Here is a 20887-nt window from a genome sequence, read left to right as displayed (position 1 = left end):
CACAAGACTACTTTAAGAAAGGATTAGAATGTCTCCTTGTTAGCAAAATATAAGGAAATGAGGGCTAGCTCAAGATTTTCTCCTAATACTATACATTGAAAGAAGTAATAGTGACCAATATGCTTGGAAATTCTGAAAACTTCTTTCTCATTATGAAATTATTTTGCCAAAATTTGTAACATTCCTGTTCAACCTTTATCACCTGTTGACAAGCCTGGATGAAGGTTGGCTTCTGAGTCTAGTGTTATTTCACCAAATCCTCCAGATTCTCGTAAGTCCAAGAACGTTAGGGAAGAAATCATTTTTATCACACTTCTTTTGTTGAGACTTTAAAGATTACCTTATATTTGACTAACTTCAACATTTTCTTACACAAACATTCCCCAGTGATAGACACATTAGCAGTTGTTCAATTGACAAAGTAAAGAAAAAGAAGAATATTTCTATTTAGGCCATAGTAGAAGATAATCTTTTAAGGAAGGCGATTCAAAAAGGCCCTTTTGGATCTCTGTTTTGGATTTTTTTTTTTCCTTTCGTTTTTTTTTGGCCGAGTTGAACGGCATTATTGAGCATTTCATTCTTTCATGTCTGAAGCTGCTTCCATGTGTAACTCCTCTTCCGTTCCTCCATCAAATCTTAATGCTATCTGATAAATATTTGTGGCTTGTTTCTAGGTCAACCCCTCATTTTAAGAGGTTTTATCAAACATCCCTCAGTACGCAGAGTTCTTTGGAGGTGAAACATACGCATGGATGAAAACAATTAACCATTACTAACCACAAAACATGGCACCAGGCCACTAAATAAATATTTCAGTCTTCTTTACTGCTAATCAAAGTAATCAAATCAGTGTTAAAACTGTTTATCAAATATCTTTGTGGGGACCCAAAATTCAAAGTTTACTAAACTTGTAGGGACCAACAAGTCCCTTATAGGGACAAAATCTATCTCCACATAAGTTTGAAGGCATTTTTGAGACTCAAAATGTGGTTTTAGTGTCAGGGTTACAATTAGGTTATGGGTTAGGGACAGGGTAAGGGTTAGGGCTTTGCATTCACTTTTGATGGTTAGGGTTAGGGTAAGTGGCTAGGGAAAGCATTTTGTCAATTAGATGTCCGCACAAGGATATGAAAACACGACTGTGTGCGTGTGTGTGTGTGTGTGTGTGTAAGTTTGATGAACTGACCCTTATATGTACCAGGACATTTCAGATATGTGACGCAAGTGTTGTCTCTATCCCGTGATAATTGCAATGGCATTAAATTATTTCAAAGGAAATGCATAATAGTTCAAATGGAAATGTCTTTTCATCGAAAACTTTTATACAATGATGCACTGAATTTGTGCTGACAAGCAGAGAATAAGATTACTCAGGAACTCAATCAGACCAGGCATTTTCTTAGAAGGTGCTGATTAAATAAGTGGTCATGTTTCGTTTGAAAGCTGCAGGATTGTCAGGACCGCTGTTGTCCATCAGCACAAAGTGGTCATGGTCATCGCGTGCTGATGACCATGACCACTTTGTCAAACAATTAGTTTAATATACTGTATAGATCCACTATATTGGTTAAAGTACTTTTAAAGCCATAACCTTTCAGTCACCACTTGTATTTTGATATGTATGCAATGTTCCAGCTGAAGGGTGTACACACCAGCATTAAGCATGGTTCAAAATCACTGACATGCTGGTTCTAAAAATAGAGAACAGATGGTGATCTGCTTCTCTTTCCATAATTTGATCAGTCCAAATCCATGTGAAGAAATACATAAACAATGTATTTGCATGAAGTAATATTAAGAAAAAGCCAGCTCTTATCTGATATGCTCTGGGGCAGTTAAATATTCTGAAATGTATTGGCAGCATATAATGAGCTAGGATTACCCTGCTGATCACCTTGATGACTGACACCGAATACCCAAGTGGATTCAATAACTGTATCGGCTGTCACTCAAGAGTATCAGACCCTCTGGTGTAGTCATCAGTAAAACACAACATAGAGTGTGTATGTGTGTAACTCTTCTCTCCTTCTTCAGTCAAAACATTAGCTCCACACTCTGGCCTAGAAAACCAGATGAGTGCTTACTGTGAACTGCTAAAGTGTTTTTTAAAGTGCAATGGTGACAGTTTGTGTAAGCACTGTTGCAGTGCAGAAATGTTAAGATGTAGTAATGGTGCCCTAGAAAACAGAACAGGTAATTCCCATTTATCTCGCTGTTCATCTAAATAACTTGTATGTGCTACAGTATTGTTTGGCCTGTTTGTGCTGTTGGCTGTGAAATTCAGATGATGTTTCTATGAGGTATTTTCTACAAAAGAGGATTAGGGCCACCTGGAAAAAAAAGTGGGCAAGTCTTTTTTTCTTCTTTTCCAGAATTCTGAGGAAAAAGTCAGAATTCTGAGAAAAAAGTCAGAATTCAGACTTTAATCTCGGAATTCTGAGAAAAAAGTCAGAATTCTGAGATTAAAGTCAGAATTCTGAGAAAATAGTCAGAATTCAGACTTTAATCTCGGAATTCTGAGAAAAAAGTCAGAATTCTGAGAAAAAAGTCAGAATTCAGACTTTAATCTCGGAATTCTGAGAAAAAAGTCAGAATTCTGAGAAAAAACAATTCTGGGATTAAAGTCAGAATTCTTTTAAAAAAGTCAGAATTCTGAGATTAAAGTCCAAAAAATTGGTTTTGTTGCTAGGTTGTTGCTAGGCAACACTATATAGTTATAGTGTATGAGTTTAAATTTAGCTTTGGTGGATATAAATAATACTTTATCGTCGTAAATTTAAATTGATAAAACACTTTTATACGGTGAAGACTCACCTGTAACTCTAGGGTCATTTTACCCCATTGCTGATATAGATAAGAACCTTCATGGGCCTAAAATGTACCTGCGTGTCAAGTCTGGCTGCTAAACTCCTGATCTTCTAGGAGGAGTTGATGAAAAATGAAGCAAACACAGACAGAAAGTTTGTGTATTATAAAAGAAAATAAGTTTTTTTGTGACAAAAAATTTCATTATTTATGAAATAACTGTTCGAAATCTTTCCAAAATCTGAAGAGCAAAACCTATGGGCTGTCCCATCTTGTTGCTTCTGTTCTGTCGTATGGCCTTTTTATTGAGGGCTACATGAGCAAATGTCATAGTCAGCTGACAATGTCGTCATCCTGAAAAAAATAGATAATTAAGTAATCCCATTGAATATGAGAGAAAAACAATGAAAGAAAGCATGCCATTAAACTGAATCAACAGTTTTCCGGCACAGTCTTAGCAGCAACTCAACATTATAAGCTCTATAAAGTTCTGGTACTGGGTATATCAGATTTCCTTATGGTCAATGAATATGCCCTACTTTTAGCCCAACTTAATGACATTAGCATGTGAATGTCAAAGACATGCTCTCACCAGATGCTGTCAAAGCACTGGCCTGCCAGTATGCCAGCCCATATAGAGGCACTAGCTTAGTTACCTGTTAGTGGCATTGTAAAGACATTACATGCCTTTGCAAACCAAATGAAACAGCACAGAAGTTGCATGAGGGAAACATTTTTCATTAACGAAGTCTCTTTCCTGTGTTTTCCTTGAGTCATGCTCAACTCCCTGTGCTCAGCTGGTTCGGTTGTTTGTAAAGCAGTCCATGGAGTGCCGTTCTCCTTCTGTTCCATATATTTTGCACCTTCAGCTCAACGCTTCACCATAGTAATGGGTGCACTGTGAAATAGCATGCATACCAAAGATATCCCAGTTCCCAAACATTTATAAGTTTACTAGACCCAGTAAAACCTTTTAGATTGCCTTATAACATACAAACTAATATAAAGGATCACTGGTCAAGCATCAAGTCTGTTCGTCACATAAAGTTGTTTGAATTTATCAACATCAGTGATTTCTTAACACTGTGTGCTTCTTCTCACCAGGTGTGTACGACGTTATGAGAACCATGTAAATCGCTGCCAGCCCTGCTCTTCAGCCATCTCGCCATGTGGACGCTTCATTGCTACAGGCTCTGAGGATAACTGTGTAAGCAGTCTCACTGTTGGGTCCATCAAAACCACCTGTATACATTGCAAACAGATAATAATTATGTTCACCGTAGGGATTAAAACATTATAAAGTAAAACAGAAAGGTTTTGACCTTTTGCAATATCTAGGCTGTTCTTCATCTTGTTTTTCCTATAAAAGTTCAATTCAGTTTTATTTATATAGAACCAACAACAGTTGCCTCAAGGTGCTTTATAATGTAAGGTAAAGATTGTACAATAACTGAAAACCCCCACAAGTCAAACAACCCACTACAAGCATGCATTTGGCAACAGCGGGAAGGAAAAGCTCCCTTTTAACAGGAAGAAATGTCTGGCAGAACCAGGCTCAGGGAGGGGCAGCCTGGTTGAGGGTGAGGTCAAAGTGTCAGACGTTTGGTTTGATTTATTTATTGATTGATAAAGTCTGCATAGGTTATGCAGAACTAACGTAAAAAGCACTTAGAGCAGAGTTAGCGTTCTCATGTCATCGGACACACTGATCAAGTGCATCTCGTGTCCTTAAGAAACAGGAATACTCCAGCAAAGACCTGACAAAGCACCTGAGAGATGGCCAAGTATTTTAGACATAAATTAGACATAAAATAGATATACATGTCCTGGTTGTAAAACGTTTATGTTACATGATCGTGCATGGTGAAATGCCCATGGCACAGGTATTCAGAATGGTTTTTGGAGGAGTTGGTAGAAATGGAAATTTAAACTGTACCATTACAGGACACTACAGGTTAGATCACTCAAACTAGTGTTAAGAAGGAAAGCATACCAAACACGTGACTTGTGCACTTTAGAACCAAGTGGTTAAACTTCAGTTCGGGACAAAGAAAAAAAGCTATGGCCTTGGTTTGGTATAATGTGATGGCTTCAACAAGACTGATTCTAAATCCACTGATTATATAACACCTCTACTCATTGCAAACTCACTGAGACCTACAAGATTAACTTTAAAAATTCATTCCCAAACCCTAACCTTCTCATATCTCCCAAGATGCCGTATCTCCTCACCGCCTGCTCCCCTGATCCTCCTTCCTATAGATTCACTTTCAGTCTCAGACTTGCTCGCATGGATGTCAGAGCTGCCTCGCATGTGGCACCCCAGTTTTAGAGTTCTCTACCTTCTAATGTTTGGCTAATAAATGTTGTCACCCAAGTTAAAACGACAACATAACTGACCTTAGGAAGGTAAAAATAGCAGCAAAAATGATTAATATCTTTATCAGTTTTACCTCCATTTAAGGAAAGGACTGTTTGTGCTTGACTCAGAGATTTTTATTTGGATTCAAGCCTTTTTCCAAAGAAGTCAACATTCATGTTGAAGCACAACTGTTTAATTGCTTTTCCAGAGCTTGCCTTACTTTCAAGACGTTTTCAGAAGACAGCCTCCCTTTTCCTTATCCATCTCTCTGTTCTTCTCATATACGTGCTTGTTGAAAGCAGTGGAATAATATATGCATGCTGCTGATTCTTATTAATTATGGGGACTCAGCACAGCGCAGACTTTTGCATCTCTGTTGAGATCGGTCATTTCCAACGTTTCTTGGAAACTGGGAGAGTATACGGTAGTGAGCTACATCGTATTTATTTGTAGCTGCCTTGAGACTTATATGAGCCAGACACATTTGTACTTGTCTTAATATATCAAAAAGCAATCATGGAAAAAAAAAAAAGGGACCTGAATAGTCTAAAAAAGACTCCCTAGATCATATTACACATTTTCCAAAAAACTTAGCCCAAAAGTAACCGAAGTGGAATATCATTTTAGCATGGCTGATATTAAGCCTTTCTATATACAGCTGAAATATGTGTTATTTCTTATCATGAAACTGTGATAAGCATATATTCTGTGACAGAATATATGCTCAGTGATATATTGCAAACCCTCCTGACCCTGGTCTCTGCTCCGCTTCAGTTACTGTTGACATAAACTGATACATCATGTGATCCATGTGATATTAAAACATTCCTAAGAGAACTTTTTTCTTCCATATACCTAAATCCCTTTCAGGCATCACACACTTCATAAGCCTTAGACAGGAGTCACTCTTTTGACAGGATTCAATTGAAGCGGGGTTTTTTTGTTTTTTTTTCGGGGAAACATGATACAAAACAGCTGCAGGAATTTGATGAGTCTTCATCTTGTAGCAGACATCCCCACATCTGTTTTTATCTGTCCTTATGGCACTGAGGTTAATACATTTTTCTAAAAACTTACTGATTATATTTAGAAAAAGCATACAATAACAAACTTTCTGTTCTAGACACTCATGTCTCAAATGAAACAGATCGAGACACTCAATACGCTAACGATTTTTGGGGTTTTCTTTTTTAAATCAACCCAAGAGTAAGTATAAAATCCACAACTCCCACAGGGGTGATTAACAATTCCTAACTACCTCAAAGCAAAATACACTAGAAACACACAGTATCTGCAAGGCTTTGTTATAATTGGTAATGGCAGCTTGATTTTGAAATGCTCACTATTTTGAGATCTGCTTGTGCAACAAACTTCAGTATGAGTATTTATGTTTTGACATTTTAATTTGCACTTAAACAGTTTTTAAAGCTGAAAATCAGCATCCAACACTCAGGTGTTTGAAGTGACCTTCCTCATCACTGTTTACCATTATTCATATCAGAGGTTATCTGAGCACTCGGGAATCAGGAATCTACTCAGTAAATATAAGAAGAAGCATAGGACGTAAAAAGAATGCAAACAAATAAATTACCCATTTTGTTAATTACCGAAAAATTGCTAAAATCAGTGCTTATTTACTCTGTTGAACTTCAGTTATTTTGAGATTAGTCCAGCACGGAGGATGATTGACTTTGGCATGACTTTTAGTGTCTGCTACATGTCTGATTTCTGGACAAACTCCAAAACTTTAATCACTTTAATACTCCTGTTTACAAGAAATTTGGACTTTGGACATTTACCCCTAGCAATCAATCTTGGCTGGACATTTTTACTACATACTGTACTGTATATTAAATGTCCTTTGTGTGTGGAAGTACAAAAAAGGATAAAAATTTACCCTTGAACCTGAAATGATACTCAAGTTGATCTGCATTATCATCATGCTCGGTCAGAACATAATTGTGTGTTGTATGTACAATAGTACACACTAAGCTTCTGTATACATTCATTGTGTCCTTAATTGCAGGCCTATGTGTATGACATCCGTAGCAGCAACTATCTCCACAGATTACAAAAACACTCAGACACTGTGCTTAATGTGGCTTTCAACCCTGCTACACCACAGGTAAGACTCTGATTACTGTTTGTCTTTGTGTATAGATAAATATGCAATGACGTGCCTCGATAAAATATCTTTGCTTCATATTCCAAGGAAAACTGAATGATCTCCTCTGGGTAACATCACATGCCACGACTTATTAAGGTGTCTTTGTCTGTACTCACTGCGTAGTATAGTCAACACAATACTTTAATTTGTCACAAATGCTTGACTTGATGTCACCCATCAGTTTGTGGATTGAACTGAGTTTAACATTTTAGCAATATTCACCTTTTTTTTTTGTAGGGAGCTAACCCTAGCTAGGTTAGTGAGCAAGGTAGCCTATGTAACCATGCAGTTTATAGTGTGATATCTACAATACTATACAAAAATCTCGAGGTACTGCTCATTTCTTTACATTATGCTATGAAATAAGAAATAGGTGCAGCATTTTTATGAAACGTGAATTGCTTCAATAATGTCGAGGTCCAAGCTCTGGGGAGGCCTATCCATGACTGAAAGTGTTCCATTGATGGTAATTTTCTACATCCATAATTCAGTTTTGACAATATCCCTAATGCTACTGGCTGAAATCCAGCCCCAAGCCATGACAGAGCCTTCTGTGTCTTACAGATGGTTGTACCGCTCTCTTTACCTCCTTCATACATAGCATAACAATTCATCGGGGTGCCAGTTTAGCTCAGTAAGTTCAGCAAGCCACCCGTATATTATAAGGCTAATGCAGAGGTCTGGTTTCAAATCTGCCCCAAGGCCATTTTATGCATGCTTCCCCTAGTCTTTCACCCAGCTTTCCTGTCTTTTCTGCACTTTCCTATCACAATAAAGGCTAAAAAACCCCCATAAAAATATTGGATTTATCGTTCCACAAGACCTTTTGCCACTGATTTTCAGTCCAGTTCTTTTGTAAGTTGGCGTAGCTCATCCGCATTGAGACCATCTGAGTTTTTGGCGAACAGTAGACAACTGAAGGGCCAGATACAGCTCTCAGGTCATATGTAAGGTTTTGACTTGTCAAATCTAGTTGGATTGTTCCAATGTCTTGAGGACATAACTTTAAGATATTGTTCATCTACTGTTTTTTTAGGCCTGCCACCTGATTTGTTCTCCACTTGTCCAATCTTGTTGTGTCACTCACTGTTACACAATAGGAGTTAGTCTGTTAGTCTTTAAACTAAAGACATGGGAAGAAAATATGTGTTTTGTGACATGTTTTGTGACTGGTAGCAAAGTTTAAAACTGGTTCCGGTTAAATTATCTGTGATGTGTAGATACAACACTGGTTCATCCCTTGAGTTTGGGAGTTTGGTATTTCTTTGCTTAAATGATTCATAGGCCTGTGTTAAGTTGCTTAACAAACAAAGAAAAAACATTCCTCTGGTGGTTAGGTTCAGGGACTTTCAGGACTGAAGATGAATGAAAATGAGCCAACGAAAGACTACACACAGCAGGGAACCAAAACACTGCAGCCATCAGACCTAAATAAGCAAAAGCAAACAAGCTGGTTTCCAAGCTGGTTGATTGCTGTACACAATATAACACATCAAGACAGATTGCTACAGGATCTTTTGTCATTTGTTTTTTTATCTTTGCTTCCGGTAGCCACATTTTCATGTCTGATACATCTAAGTGTTCAGTCTGGATTCTAGTATCATACTGGAGACTGGAATTACTATAATGGCACTTCAGCCAGTTTTATTACTGGGGCAACCTTCTCCCATTGAAGTGATCATAAGTCAGAAAAACTCCTGAAACTTCCTGATCCTGCACTTGTTTGACTAGGATAAAACCCTACAGAATCCAATCCTTGAAGCCAGGGCATAGGTGCATATGCATGTTGGAGTCAAAATGCCTCAGTAATGAAAAATCATGTGACCTGTGATATCTTCACTCACCTGTGACTCAAAGCTGCTTTCAATTACAAAATTACTGAAAGATTCAGTTTGTGCTGTCATCCATCCATCTTCTTTTGCTAATGGTTGGGCCAGAGCTTATCAAAGTTATCACAGATCGAGATGCAGAGTACAGCCTACACAGGTTGCCATTCTGCTGCAGGGGTTGTTCTGTGATCTATGAATTATTAAAAGTTATCCACATAAAGGATTTAAAGCTGTTTGTTTTCTTTGCCTGGCCTGCCATCAATCTAGAAGAGAACAATTCATGGAATGTGGGGAGTTGCACCAAAGAAAAACAGAAAAGATATGTGTTTACTTTGAATTACCATTACAGTGCTGCTTTATACCAGCATGCTTTTAGTGACTAACAACATATCTAGTACCTTTTTAATAAAGCAACGCATTCCTTTGAAAATATCCAAAACGAGAATACTTATAAAAAATAAAATCTAAAATATAGATTCTGTGTTATAATGTCACAGCCTTTGCTGAACATCTCTTAAGATTTGTTGACTGTGTTGTCAACTCAAGGCACATGTTTTAAATCTGCATGTCCATTTTTGTAACTCAATTCAGCGAAACTTTGGAGCACAATGATACATTCAGATTTCCCAGCTTGAAAGTGGAAAGCTTGGTTCATAGCCATTATCTGGCTGAAGTACAGTGATCTGCAGAGTTTGAAGACACACTTCATCAGTCAGGGCGTGCTTGCTCAACATTAGTACTTCTGTACATTTTGTTTTACTTGATGGGACAAAACAGAAATTCAAAAACAAGACATGCTGAATCAATAGACTGGATCTTTATCTTACTTTCCACCACAGGTGTCAGGTTGTAGATTGAAATAGTGATATATATCTTATCGGAATGTAAATGTATATAATGCATTAATGATGAACACATACTCTAGTAGTATTTCAATTCTCAGATTCGTGTAACAGGCCTTTGCATACAGAATACATTATAAAAAATGAGGGTTTTGCTGTAAAAAACCAGTACAGCCTTGCCACAAACTAGGTCAAACTAGGCTGAAAGTTGATATAAGAATTATGTTGATGTTAAGACGTACTGGCATCTAAATGTTTAGTTAGGTAATTTATCTGAGTCTTGTGGATTAGTCAAGCCATTTTTGCCTGTTTTGTTGAATTTTAGTGGACGTCACAAGTTTAGCTTACTGGTAAATTGTCCTCTGCATTTTGTCAACCAATTATCTGATTGCGGTTAGTACACAGCTGGGCACAGTTGCATGCATCCACCACAGATCGTAGTTTTGAAAGCTGTTCCCAAAATGATTTCAGGGTGGTTTGACAAAACCCGTTTAGGGAGGCAGTTTTGCTCAGTTGTCATTGGAGATGGGTCTGATGACATAAAAGCTCAGTAAATGTTATGATTCCATCCATAGCACTGGCATGACTTTACTTAATGCTTCTTTAATTTTTCCTCAGTTTTTCAAAAGTTCAGTAACTCCCTTTGTCCATAATTTTGCCAGATGTGATCATTAACAACTCTTGTTTGCTTACTTGTGAAGCAGATAGTTTATTTTAACCCTTCAGAAGTGCCTGTTCACCTGGTGCTAACTTATACTTTACTCAGTTTATCTAGGTTTGTTTGCCTGTGTGGATTTGCATGCTTACCTATCTGTGGTTTAATTTTTGTGAGCCAAAAGCAATAAGTCAAAAGTCATTTTAAGTTCAAGAAGTCCTGAGAAATGGCCGGTTAGTTCTAAAGTTAACCATGTGATATATTGGAAATATGCTGTGCCCATGCTTTCTCCTAAGACAAAGTGCTGGCAAAAAATGTCCCTAACCTGTGTTCACCTTGCTGTTGATCTACATTTGAGGGCCAGATGTTCTCCATATTTACAGCTGTGAGAAACTTCTGATGGGAGACGCAGACAGATAATGCAATGCATATTTTCCACTCATTTATCACTCATGTTTTCCACCTGAATACTTAAAAGAGAACCAAGCAGACAGATCCACCTCAGGGTTTATTCTCTTAGGTTTATTCCTGTACTTTAGTCTGTAATTAGGGGTTTTAGCTTTATTGTCACTTCACAATGCTGTCTTATAAAATCGTGTGGGAGTTCGCATTGTATGCAGCTGTAAATTTGTTTGCTTCCCTGTGTTGGACCTTAATGTGCTACTGTGAAAATTAGAGCGGAAGGATTTTCATGTGCAACGGGGTGTTCTTGTCATTCCTTGCATATAATACAAAAGAGGAAGTTCTTTTTTTCTTTTTTGAGATTACAATTTAGTAATCTCTATAGTGCCTTTAAACAATGCAGCCATGCTACTGTATCCACAGGTACCTTTTCCACTGATTTTTGAATTTTGGATCCATATGTAAAGAAAAATGCTTTAGCCAGAAGTGAAGAAACAGGTCACTGGGTCAGACGAGGGGCACAGATTTCATGGCGCTGCGCACTGTTTGGATTACTCATATTTCTGTACTGTGTCATCCTGACCTGCTGATAGCTCGACTATCAGCAGTTCACTACAAAAGGCGGTTCATTACTGGTGAGCTCTTCTAAGCATCTGTTGAACCAGTTGTTACTCTCTTTGTGAAATGTCCCTCTTCTTTGTCTAAAGAGCTTGGAAAGAAAATGGTTCATCTTCTCAGTTCTAAAAGCAGTTGCTCTTAGAACTGAAGGAGCTTCTCGGAGGAGAGGTGAAATGTCTTCAAGAAACTTAAAGAAGTCCAGACGCTTTTCTTTCCAAGCTCTTTAGACTACGATGACCTGGATGACTGAGAACCTTTTCAGACATGTCACTCTTCTTTCTGACACTGATCTTTAAGTTAAAGATCTTATTTATTTAAACCTCAGTGAGTAATTTAGCAAACAAACTGAAGCCAACTGATGCTTAAAGTGTTTTTGTTTGTGTTGCTTTTTTGCCTACTGATGCCTTATCAGTAATTTGATTTAGCACTGAATATAGATGAATATTGAAAGCCTGCATCTAATTCTGTGCTCCTCATTGGAATTTTTTTCCTATAAAAGTTGTTAGTATCAGTTGTAGATAATTCTGTTTCTGTAGACATAAAGTTTTCATTTTAATTACGAAAATTAAAGTTCCCCTAGTCCCAGGACTCCTCTACATTAGGCATGCCAGTGGGATTAGGGCGGTCCTCAAAGGATTCCATGACTGCCTGACTATATCTTCAGCTGAAGTCAGCAGCACCACACTTACACTGTACACCATGTGAGTGGAGCACTACTTTCCCCTCTTTAGTCGCCTGACGGTTTGCCAGAATCGCTTCGAGGCAGTTCGAAAGTCTTGTTCCCTGGCCTCACCACACACGAGTTTTTGCTTCGGCTGCTGCCCAAGCCATTCGGCCAGCCTGCCAGTACCCATCAGATGCCTCCGAAGTCCCACAGGCTAACCAAGCCCGATAGGATTCCGTCTTCAGCTTGATTATTCCCTTCACCTGCAGTGTCCACCATCAGGTTCAGGGATTACCACCATGACACCTTGCGGCCAAAACTCCTTGCAGCTGCCTCGGCAATGGAGGCGCAGAACATGACCCATTTGGACTGAATGCCCCCAGCCTCCCTCGGAATGCTGTCGAAGTTCTGCCAGAGATGGGAGCTTAAGTTCTCCCAGACCATGGCTTTTCCCAGACGTTCCCAGCCCACTGTTAGTATACATTTAGGTGTGCCAGGTCTTTCCAGCATCCTCCCCTGCCTCGATAGGTGGTCATCAGTTAGCTCAGCTCCTCCCTTCACCCAAGTGTCCAGAACATACGGCTATGTATCATACCATTACATAATTGATCACTGGCCTGATGCCACATGCACTTAAGGACATATTTATGTTCAAACATGGTGTTCATTTTGGACAAACTATGATTTGCACAGAGGTCCAATAGCAAAACACCACTTGGGTTCAGATCAGAAAGGCCGTTCCTCCCAGTTACACCCCTTCAGGTATCACTGTCGTTGCCCACACGAGCACTGAAGTCTCCCGGAAGGATGACAGTGTCACTGGAACCCTCAAGAACCCACTCAGTGACGCCAAGTAGGTTGGGAACTATTATTCGGCGTATAAGCAGAAACGTTCTCTGATCCAAAGGCAGAGAGAAGCAACCCTCTCATCCACTGGGAAAAACTCCCACATACTAAGTAGACTGAGGGGATACAAGAATGCCCACCCGTGCCCGCCATCTCTCACTCCAGACTAGTTCAGAGCCCAAAGCTTGCGTTGAGATGAAACCAACTATATCTCAACCACACACACTATCTCAGTGTCTTTCCCCACTAGAGAGGTGATGTTCTATATCGCAATAGCCAGCCCTACTAGCCCTGACTGCTGCTCGGCACACATTGCAGCCGAACCCATATGGCGCCTCCTGCGAGTGCTGGGCCCACAGGAGGGCGGGCCCAATTTGCTCCTTCGGGCTGCACCCAGCTGGACCCTAAGGCTGCTACGTCTCGCCCATCAGATGCTCTCTCTCTGACTCCCTCGCCAGGCCTGGTTCCAGGGTGGGGCCCCGGTAACCCTATCCCAGGCAGGGTACACTGGTCTCTTGATTTTCATCTATTTATAGGGGTAAAAAGATGGAAAAAAAAAAACCCATCTGCTTAATATTTATATTACTTCTCTGTTTAGCGCCTCTTGTGACTGCCAGGGGTTGTTGCCAGTTGTTGCTGGTGCTATTGCTGCTTATATGTCCGTTAATTTGACATATATTGCACCATTTCACTTTTGTTTGTCCATGTTTATCAGCGTCTTCAACAATAAACTCTACAAGGTGCATGAGTGCACAGGGAACATAGGGGCCAGATTTGATTGGGCAATCCAGTGTCACTAATGAACAAATGGGCTTCTGTTAGTGCTTGTATGGCCGGGGTGCAGCAGCCCCACAAGCCTGCCTGTAGCCTGTATAATTATCAACAAAGAAAAAAAAATATTGACCCATCAGCCCGCAAGTACGTTGGCCCACCAGGCAAATGCGTAGTATGCTAGATTAGCAGTCCAGCCCTGCCCCCTAAACATAATAACTGGTTAACCACTTTGGCAGCAAAAACTGTAATCAAGCATTTGCAATAGCTGGCAATGAGTCTTTCACATCACTGTGGAGGAATTTTGGCCCACTCTTCTTTGCCAAATTGTTTTTATTCAGTGCAATTCAGTTATTAGATTTAGGGGTGGATTACCTTTCTACATATAGCCAGGTAGATTTGGATAGCTTTTCTCTTTAGTAAATAAAACCATAATTTAAAATGTATCTAATTTTACACTTTGTTTGATGATCTGAAACATTTAAGTGTAACAAATGTGCAAAAAAACTAAAAAAATCACTAATGGCTCAAATACTTTTTCACACCACTGTATCTTACTGTAGGTTACTGGACCACCTCGCTACACGTCTGGTCAGTTTCTGAGTCATACATCTGTTTTTGTTTTGTTTTTTGTTATAACCTACTGTCTTCTTTTAGAGTCTTTGGACTAAGTGAACGTTTTTGAACTCTGAGGTACTTGGTTCTCATTTGCACTTCGTGTGTTGGAGGTAGCGCAGGACCGTGACCACTTGCTGACACAATCAGTTGTCTGCAAAACCTTAACACCTACTATCATCCAAACTAAGATGAACAAAGAATGAGTCATATCTGTGACTTTTCATGCTAAGTGCTTTTCTTGTCTCTCTATGTCAGCTTTTATCATCTTTACTCTTTGCAGCCGGGCAAAAAAACCCCAGCTGTTGTCCCACTAGACATTTTTTACTGTATCATTTTTAATTCGTGGCCATTTGGCAGCTGTTACTCACACAGCAGGGATGGACTAGGATATAAAAGGATCCCTGGAGTTTTTCCCTGGGATGCAGCACAGTGCGATCAGCACAATTACAGCTGTAATGAAAAGCAATTCAATTTTATATCTTCGTGGTTGCAACTGCTGGTTGGAAAAAGTAGCACATTTGAGGACTCCAGTGAAATAGGATGCACTTTCTGACGCTGTTACATTATTATTTTATTAGTTTACAATGGTTTTCAGGTTATTTAACAGTAAAAATCATTGGTTGTTGCTACCTATTTTACCTAACAGCACCACACAAGCCAATATATCAGTAATTTTGGTGTGTCACGACTACCAATGATGTCAGCGCAACACTTTAATTCATGTACATTGTACACTCACAGCCACTTTATTAGGCACACTTTTCTAGCAGTGGGTTGAACATTATTTTGCCGTCAGAACTACTGCAGGCAGATTAAACAAGATGCTGGAAACTTGACAGAGATTGACATGATAGCACAGTTGCTGCAGATTTGCCAGCTGCATATCCAAATGCAAATCTCCCATTCTGTCACATCCCAAAGGTACTCTGTTGGATGAAGTTTTTTTGGAGCTTCGTGATATGGTGCATAATCCTGTTGGAAGCAGCCATCAGAAGATGAGTACACTGAGAGCTTAAAAGGGATAACACAGTTAGCAGGAAAACTGTGGCAATTCAGTGATGTTCAACGCTATAACACCACTAATTTGTTGATACAAGGTGGAATGGAGCTATCCTTTCATGTTGTTTACTTCAAATTCTGACCCAACCTCGCAGCATAAATTGAGACTTGTCATAGGAAGCAACATTTTTACAGTCTCCGGTTCTCCAGTTTTTGTGAGCCTGTGTGTCGCCTCAGCTTCCTATTGTTAGCTGACACAAGTGCTACCCAGTGTGGTCTGGGTGTGGTATTCAGCAGTTTCTCAAATACTCAGACCAAAGCTTCTGGCACCAACAACCATGCCACATTCAAGTAGACATGTTCAAGTCAACTTTAATGTGTCTACTTGCCCATTGAGCTGCTGTCTATCTGGCTGATTACAGATAGACAGATAGATAGTGAGAGAGAGAGAGAGAGAGAGAGAGAGAGAGAGAGAGATGTTTCCCCTTGACCTCAGACATTACCCCCTTCTTACTGTCGCAGCCAGAGAATAAATACAGAGGTGGACTGCTGTCTACTCCAGAATGTCACATTACAGTGAGACACAGACTGAGCTGAGACAGCCTGGCCTGTGTTCAGCACAGCTGGAACTGCAATGAACAGGAAGTTTCAAAGTCACAAGAGACATTTTTAAGTATCGAAACCTTTCACATGCATTAGACAGAACTTCTTCAGTTGGCTGTGGTCTTAGGTAATAATGGTGAACTTCCTTTGTCCCAGTACTCAAAATGTTAAGTACAGAGCAGTGAGAGTACAATCAGATTTCTCAATTTGTTCTATTTTCCCTCATTTTATGCAATTTTAATGTTTTAAAGATACACAGATATAAAGATTTACATTTAAAAAATATAAGGGTAAGCGGAGGATATAAAGCATTATATTTTATATAACTACTTTCTTATATTCACCCAGATGGTATTGTCTGTTCTCTAATGTCTAAAAGGTTCTGAGTGTGAATATATCCATAAGTTAGCAACTATTTATCACCGCAAGCAACAGACTATACATTTCTTTTTTTGATCCCATGTCTATGTAAAGTCATGACTGAGATAGCCGTGGTGACCGTCTGCCCCTTTTCCCATCTGTCATCTGGATCCTCCTTCCACTCTCAGCATGTTCACTACAGAACATCTTGCTACGTTGGCGTTTGTGAAATTTGTGCTCCACAGCTGATGAATGGCATCCTCTGGGAGGGGGAAACACATTGTTCGCCATATTATCAAATCCTTAGCTTTTGCTCATACCGGTTTCTATAGACATATACTTTCTGTCATCCAGAGTGCCAAAATTTGACTCACCATTGAAAATCGAATCCACATTGCATTCTCAATCGGCATTTTTATTCTGGCTTTGAACTGTTGATTTGTGGTCTCTTTTCCGTGGTGTTGAGCCAGTTGCTAACAATAAATTATGTAACATGCGTGACAAACCATGCAAAGGATTTTCTGATCTTACTCAGAATTCCTAAAAAGTTTGGACTTGGACTTTGTTCAACCAAACCTGAAAACAAATGAACAAAACTCACAAATGGAGCCTCAGGTTATGTGCGTAAGGTTATCTAAAATTCCACAGAAATCAAACTTGATGAAAACTGTGTCTGTCTTGAAAATGAAGCTGTAAGGACAGCCAAACCTCTTGTCATGACCCACAATGACTCCTTTCTGTGTTTCTATAGTAAGTCAGTATTTTTAACAAAAACATCTGATACCAAAGGTCACATAAAACCTTCAGCTACCCTTATTATTTGGGCTTGTTTGGGGCAAAATAAAAGTTTAAGGTTGCGGAGATGGAATGTGTTGGATTCTTTTGGACTTTTCTGTGTTTATCTCTTAACACTACATGCTTACATTGGTGTATTATCACAGTAACAGTGGTTTTGGATCGGAGTTGATCCAAAACCATGGTTGCTACTGTAGCTGTCGTCTAACTCTCATAAGTTTTAGATCAAGGATGTCAAACTCATTTTACATTGTGGACACTATACAGCCCACTTAGCTCTTAAGTGGGCTGGACCAGTGTAACTCCCATTTCTGTCAGTGTAAAGAAACTTAACTACACATTTAATCCCTAAGAAAATGAAGTGCAATCTTAACAATAAGTCTCAGTTTTTCTATATAATTACAAAATCCTGCCTAATTGTGCCACAAATCTGTCATATTAAAGAAATATGTCAGAAGTAAATGTGTAAAATTACAGTAAATGTTCTAGTAGTTCATTCCACAGTTAAGTCCTGTAATAATAAAGTAGAAAGTTGTTAATTGACTTTTTTAGCTTTAACTGTTAACTGTGAACCAACTGGAAAAGTTGGAAATGTCTACAGTTGTGAAAAAATAAAAATGAAAAACAGGAATTCTTCTTTCTTTTGCTTTACTTTTGTGCAATGTGAATGGCCATGGTGGAGGTCTTTTTTATTAGGAAAAGCTATAAAACTTATGAAAACACAGTTCACATTTTCCAAAGCCTTCCAGTGGGCCAGATTGGAGTCTTTCCTGGGCTGATTCTGGCCCCCGGGACTTATGTTTGACATCCCTGTTTTAGGCTTTTCAGCTGCCTGGGACCAAGAACCAGACAGCCTGGCTGTTGTTGATTAAGGTCATTGAGGTGGAAGTCATGGTGTACAAAGACTCACGATCACATACTATGCATATGTAGATGTAATATGTTTGTGCTCACGGGGTTGCCTTTATGAGGAAGTTGACTTGTCTCTGGGATTCACGCTCGCCAGGAATTCTTTAATGTGTCTATAGAAGAGAAACTGCAACTTTCACCCTTCAAAGGAAGAATGCATCCAGCCCAGTTTAGTGTGTTTGAGTCATCCTCAGACCTCAGCTATTGTGACTCCCTTTCCCAGCACAGGCATCTGCTTGCTGGTAAAAGATTATTTCTCCCGCATAAAACCTTTTTAGTACAAGGGAAAAAATGTTGGACCATTGTTGTACCAAATGTGTTTTTTATCACAACTTGGCAAATCATTGTTTGCCAAAATTCCTGATGTTAGCATGCTTTTAAAAAAAAAGATGCTGTCTTTACAGCCACCTCACGTCTAGATAATCACCGTAGGTAAAACTCCCTGATGGAGTATTCCCATTTTGTAAAATGTTGAGTTTGTTTGATTGGTTCTTTGTTTTTCTCCACTTACCTACAAAGGTGTCATATAGAAGATGGACATACTGTGACATCATCTATTGGTTAGGGAAGTCTGAGTGTTTTGAGTGTCATCATTGTGGTTTTTGAAAAGTGGATCTTACTGGACACGCTCACATGGTAGCTACTTGTCAATCACAAATGAGTCATTACCTGTCTTATTGCCCTTTAAGACTCTAGAGGACACCATAATTTACTAAATTAACACCAAGGTCAGGAAGAACTGAACTAAAAAAATGAAAAAGAATTGAACAATTAAGACCATCAACTCATCATGTAGATGTTTACTGAGGGTCAAAGGTCAAAGTGAACCTAAGGTTTGTTTTACCTCTGACTTCTATACAACAAGATGTCTTTCTTTTTTTTTTCAAGCCAGAGGCGTCACCCCCTGTTAGACCATTAGAAAGAGCTAAAGGCACCTCAGCATTCACTTTTCAGGCCCCGGAGACCGTTACTTTATATAAGGTCTATGCTCATTTGTCCTTTAAGACTGGGTGGTAAAAATACACTTGGGCTGAAGTGACATGAAATAGAGGTTATAACAGCTATTTGTGAGCTATCTTGAGTTATTTTTCCATAATATGATATACTTTTATATTCTGAACAATTGCACATGTATAAATGTGCTATAAGTCTCACCGCGAAGCCCACATAGAGGGTTTCCCACTGCTTCTGACGGACTGTCAGAGTGCTGAGGTAATGCTTCTTCACCCTCATCTGCTCTCTTGGCTGATAGAGAAATATGATTCACTATGTACGTCTCACTAAAAATTATAGTCAAGCATTGATTGTCTGTATTTGTGCTCGTCTGTGTGCAGCCTGCACGTCATAAAGTATGTAGTGTGTGCGTGTGTGTGTTTGCCTACAGGGTGTGGATTAATGCTAGTTTATTGTTGTGTTGTTGTGTGGGTGCCTTATTAATCTCCAAATGTTTGACTCACTGAGAGTATTGCTGGCAGGAACCTCAATCTCCTTGTTTGAATAAACAAAGTTATATAACAGAGTTAAGGCCTGGCAACATGATGTTTTGGGGGGGTTTTGGTGATAAATGGCAGGTATGGAAAATCAAGAATTTTGGTGGGGAACACAGAATGGTCTCGACCTCAGTGGTGCTCTTCTTCTTCAGGGATCTGGGTGTGCCGTTATGAAACTCTGTATTCTAAATAGAGAGGTGGTGAAAAGAAGAGTGATGTCTGACACGGTTTCAGAAAAAACGTGTGCAAAAATAAAAGCGTAATATGATGTCATGCTTTTTCTCTTTTCCTCACAGCTGCTAACTGGGACCCTGGATGGGAAGCTCAGGCTGTTTAAGTCCAGCAGTGGCTCTTCTTTGTCCTGTGACACCAGCGCTGCCGTGCACAGTGTCCTCAACAAGACTGTGTAATTACAGCTGGCCCCTGCAGAGCCCATGCAGGTTTTATTAATGCAGTTCCAACCCGATGAGTGGGATTTTCATTGGGAAAGAAGAATTTAAACGTTTTCTTTTTTTGCTCTTGGTTTAATGAAAAACAGGTAGAGTTATATAAAAATGTGCTCTTGTGTGTTCTTCCTCAGTGCTTAAAATTGTCAGTAGAAACCAGCCATTTCAGATCATTTGTCTTTGTTAAACTTCCTGCCCATGCTTCCAGTGCATTTCTTATTTAAAGGGAGCTCGGTGCTTTGTTTGAACTCGTTTAGCCACATTTTTTGTGATGCACGATTTAGTCAATTAAACATAATATCGCTAAATTTGCCAAAAACAATTATTATTAGCAGTTATTCACATCTGTTGCACATTCTGAATGGTCAAGCATAACGTTTAGTTTGTTCAGTATGTGGAACAGATGTACTTCTTATATCGCTGGCTGTGACCTCCACTTAGCAGATCAGCACGTAGAGCTATGACATCAGCTGGGTGCAACCTCTTTGGCTGCCAGACACACAGATGCTCCTACTGTTCATACTGATACACCCATCTCCATTGTTTGCGCTGGACGTTTAGTCCTTTCTACCTCAGTCACAACAAACTGTCAGGTATTCTAATACATAGTAGAGGATATAAAGGCTCAATGTGAAATTTACATTTGACATGGCTACATTGTTGATGTTAATGTGAGTGTGATGTATGAATAAACTGTTGCATCCTG

General features: G+C 39.3%; 1 protein-coding gene across 2 annotated transcripts in view; it reads left to right on the top strand.

Moving 5' to 3' along the window:
• The window catches only part of wdr27 (WD repeat domain 27), a 42226-nt gene extending 21339 nt beyond the window's left edge, over nt 1-20887 (top strand). The window contains exons 22-24 of one of the 2 annotated variants that reach the window (XM_005474036.2): nt 3910-4012; nt 7194-7292; nt 20032-20887. In XM_005474036.2, coding sequence (XP_005474093.1) covers nt 3910-4012; nt 7194-7292; nt 20032-20145 — 316 coding nt within the window. In that variant the 3' untranslated portion in view covers nt 20146-20887. Of the gene's footprint in view, nt 1-3909; nt 4013-7193; nt 7293-20031 lie in introns of those variants that run through there. The other variant, XR_002064208.2, reaches the window with a different exon arrangement.

Source organism: Oreochromis niloticus, linkage group LG13 (assembly GCF_001858045.2).
Source record: "Oreochromis niloticus isolate F11D_XX linkage group LG13, O_niloticus_UMD_NMBU, whole genome shotgun sequence".
In the NCBI taxonomy this organism is placed as follows: Eukaryota; Metazoa; Chordata; class Actinopteri; order Cichliformes; family Cichlidae; genus Oreochromis; species Oreochromis niloticus.
Note: the sequence above shows the minus strand (reverse complement) of the source record. Positions and strands in the feature narration are given on the sequence as shown.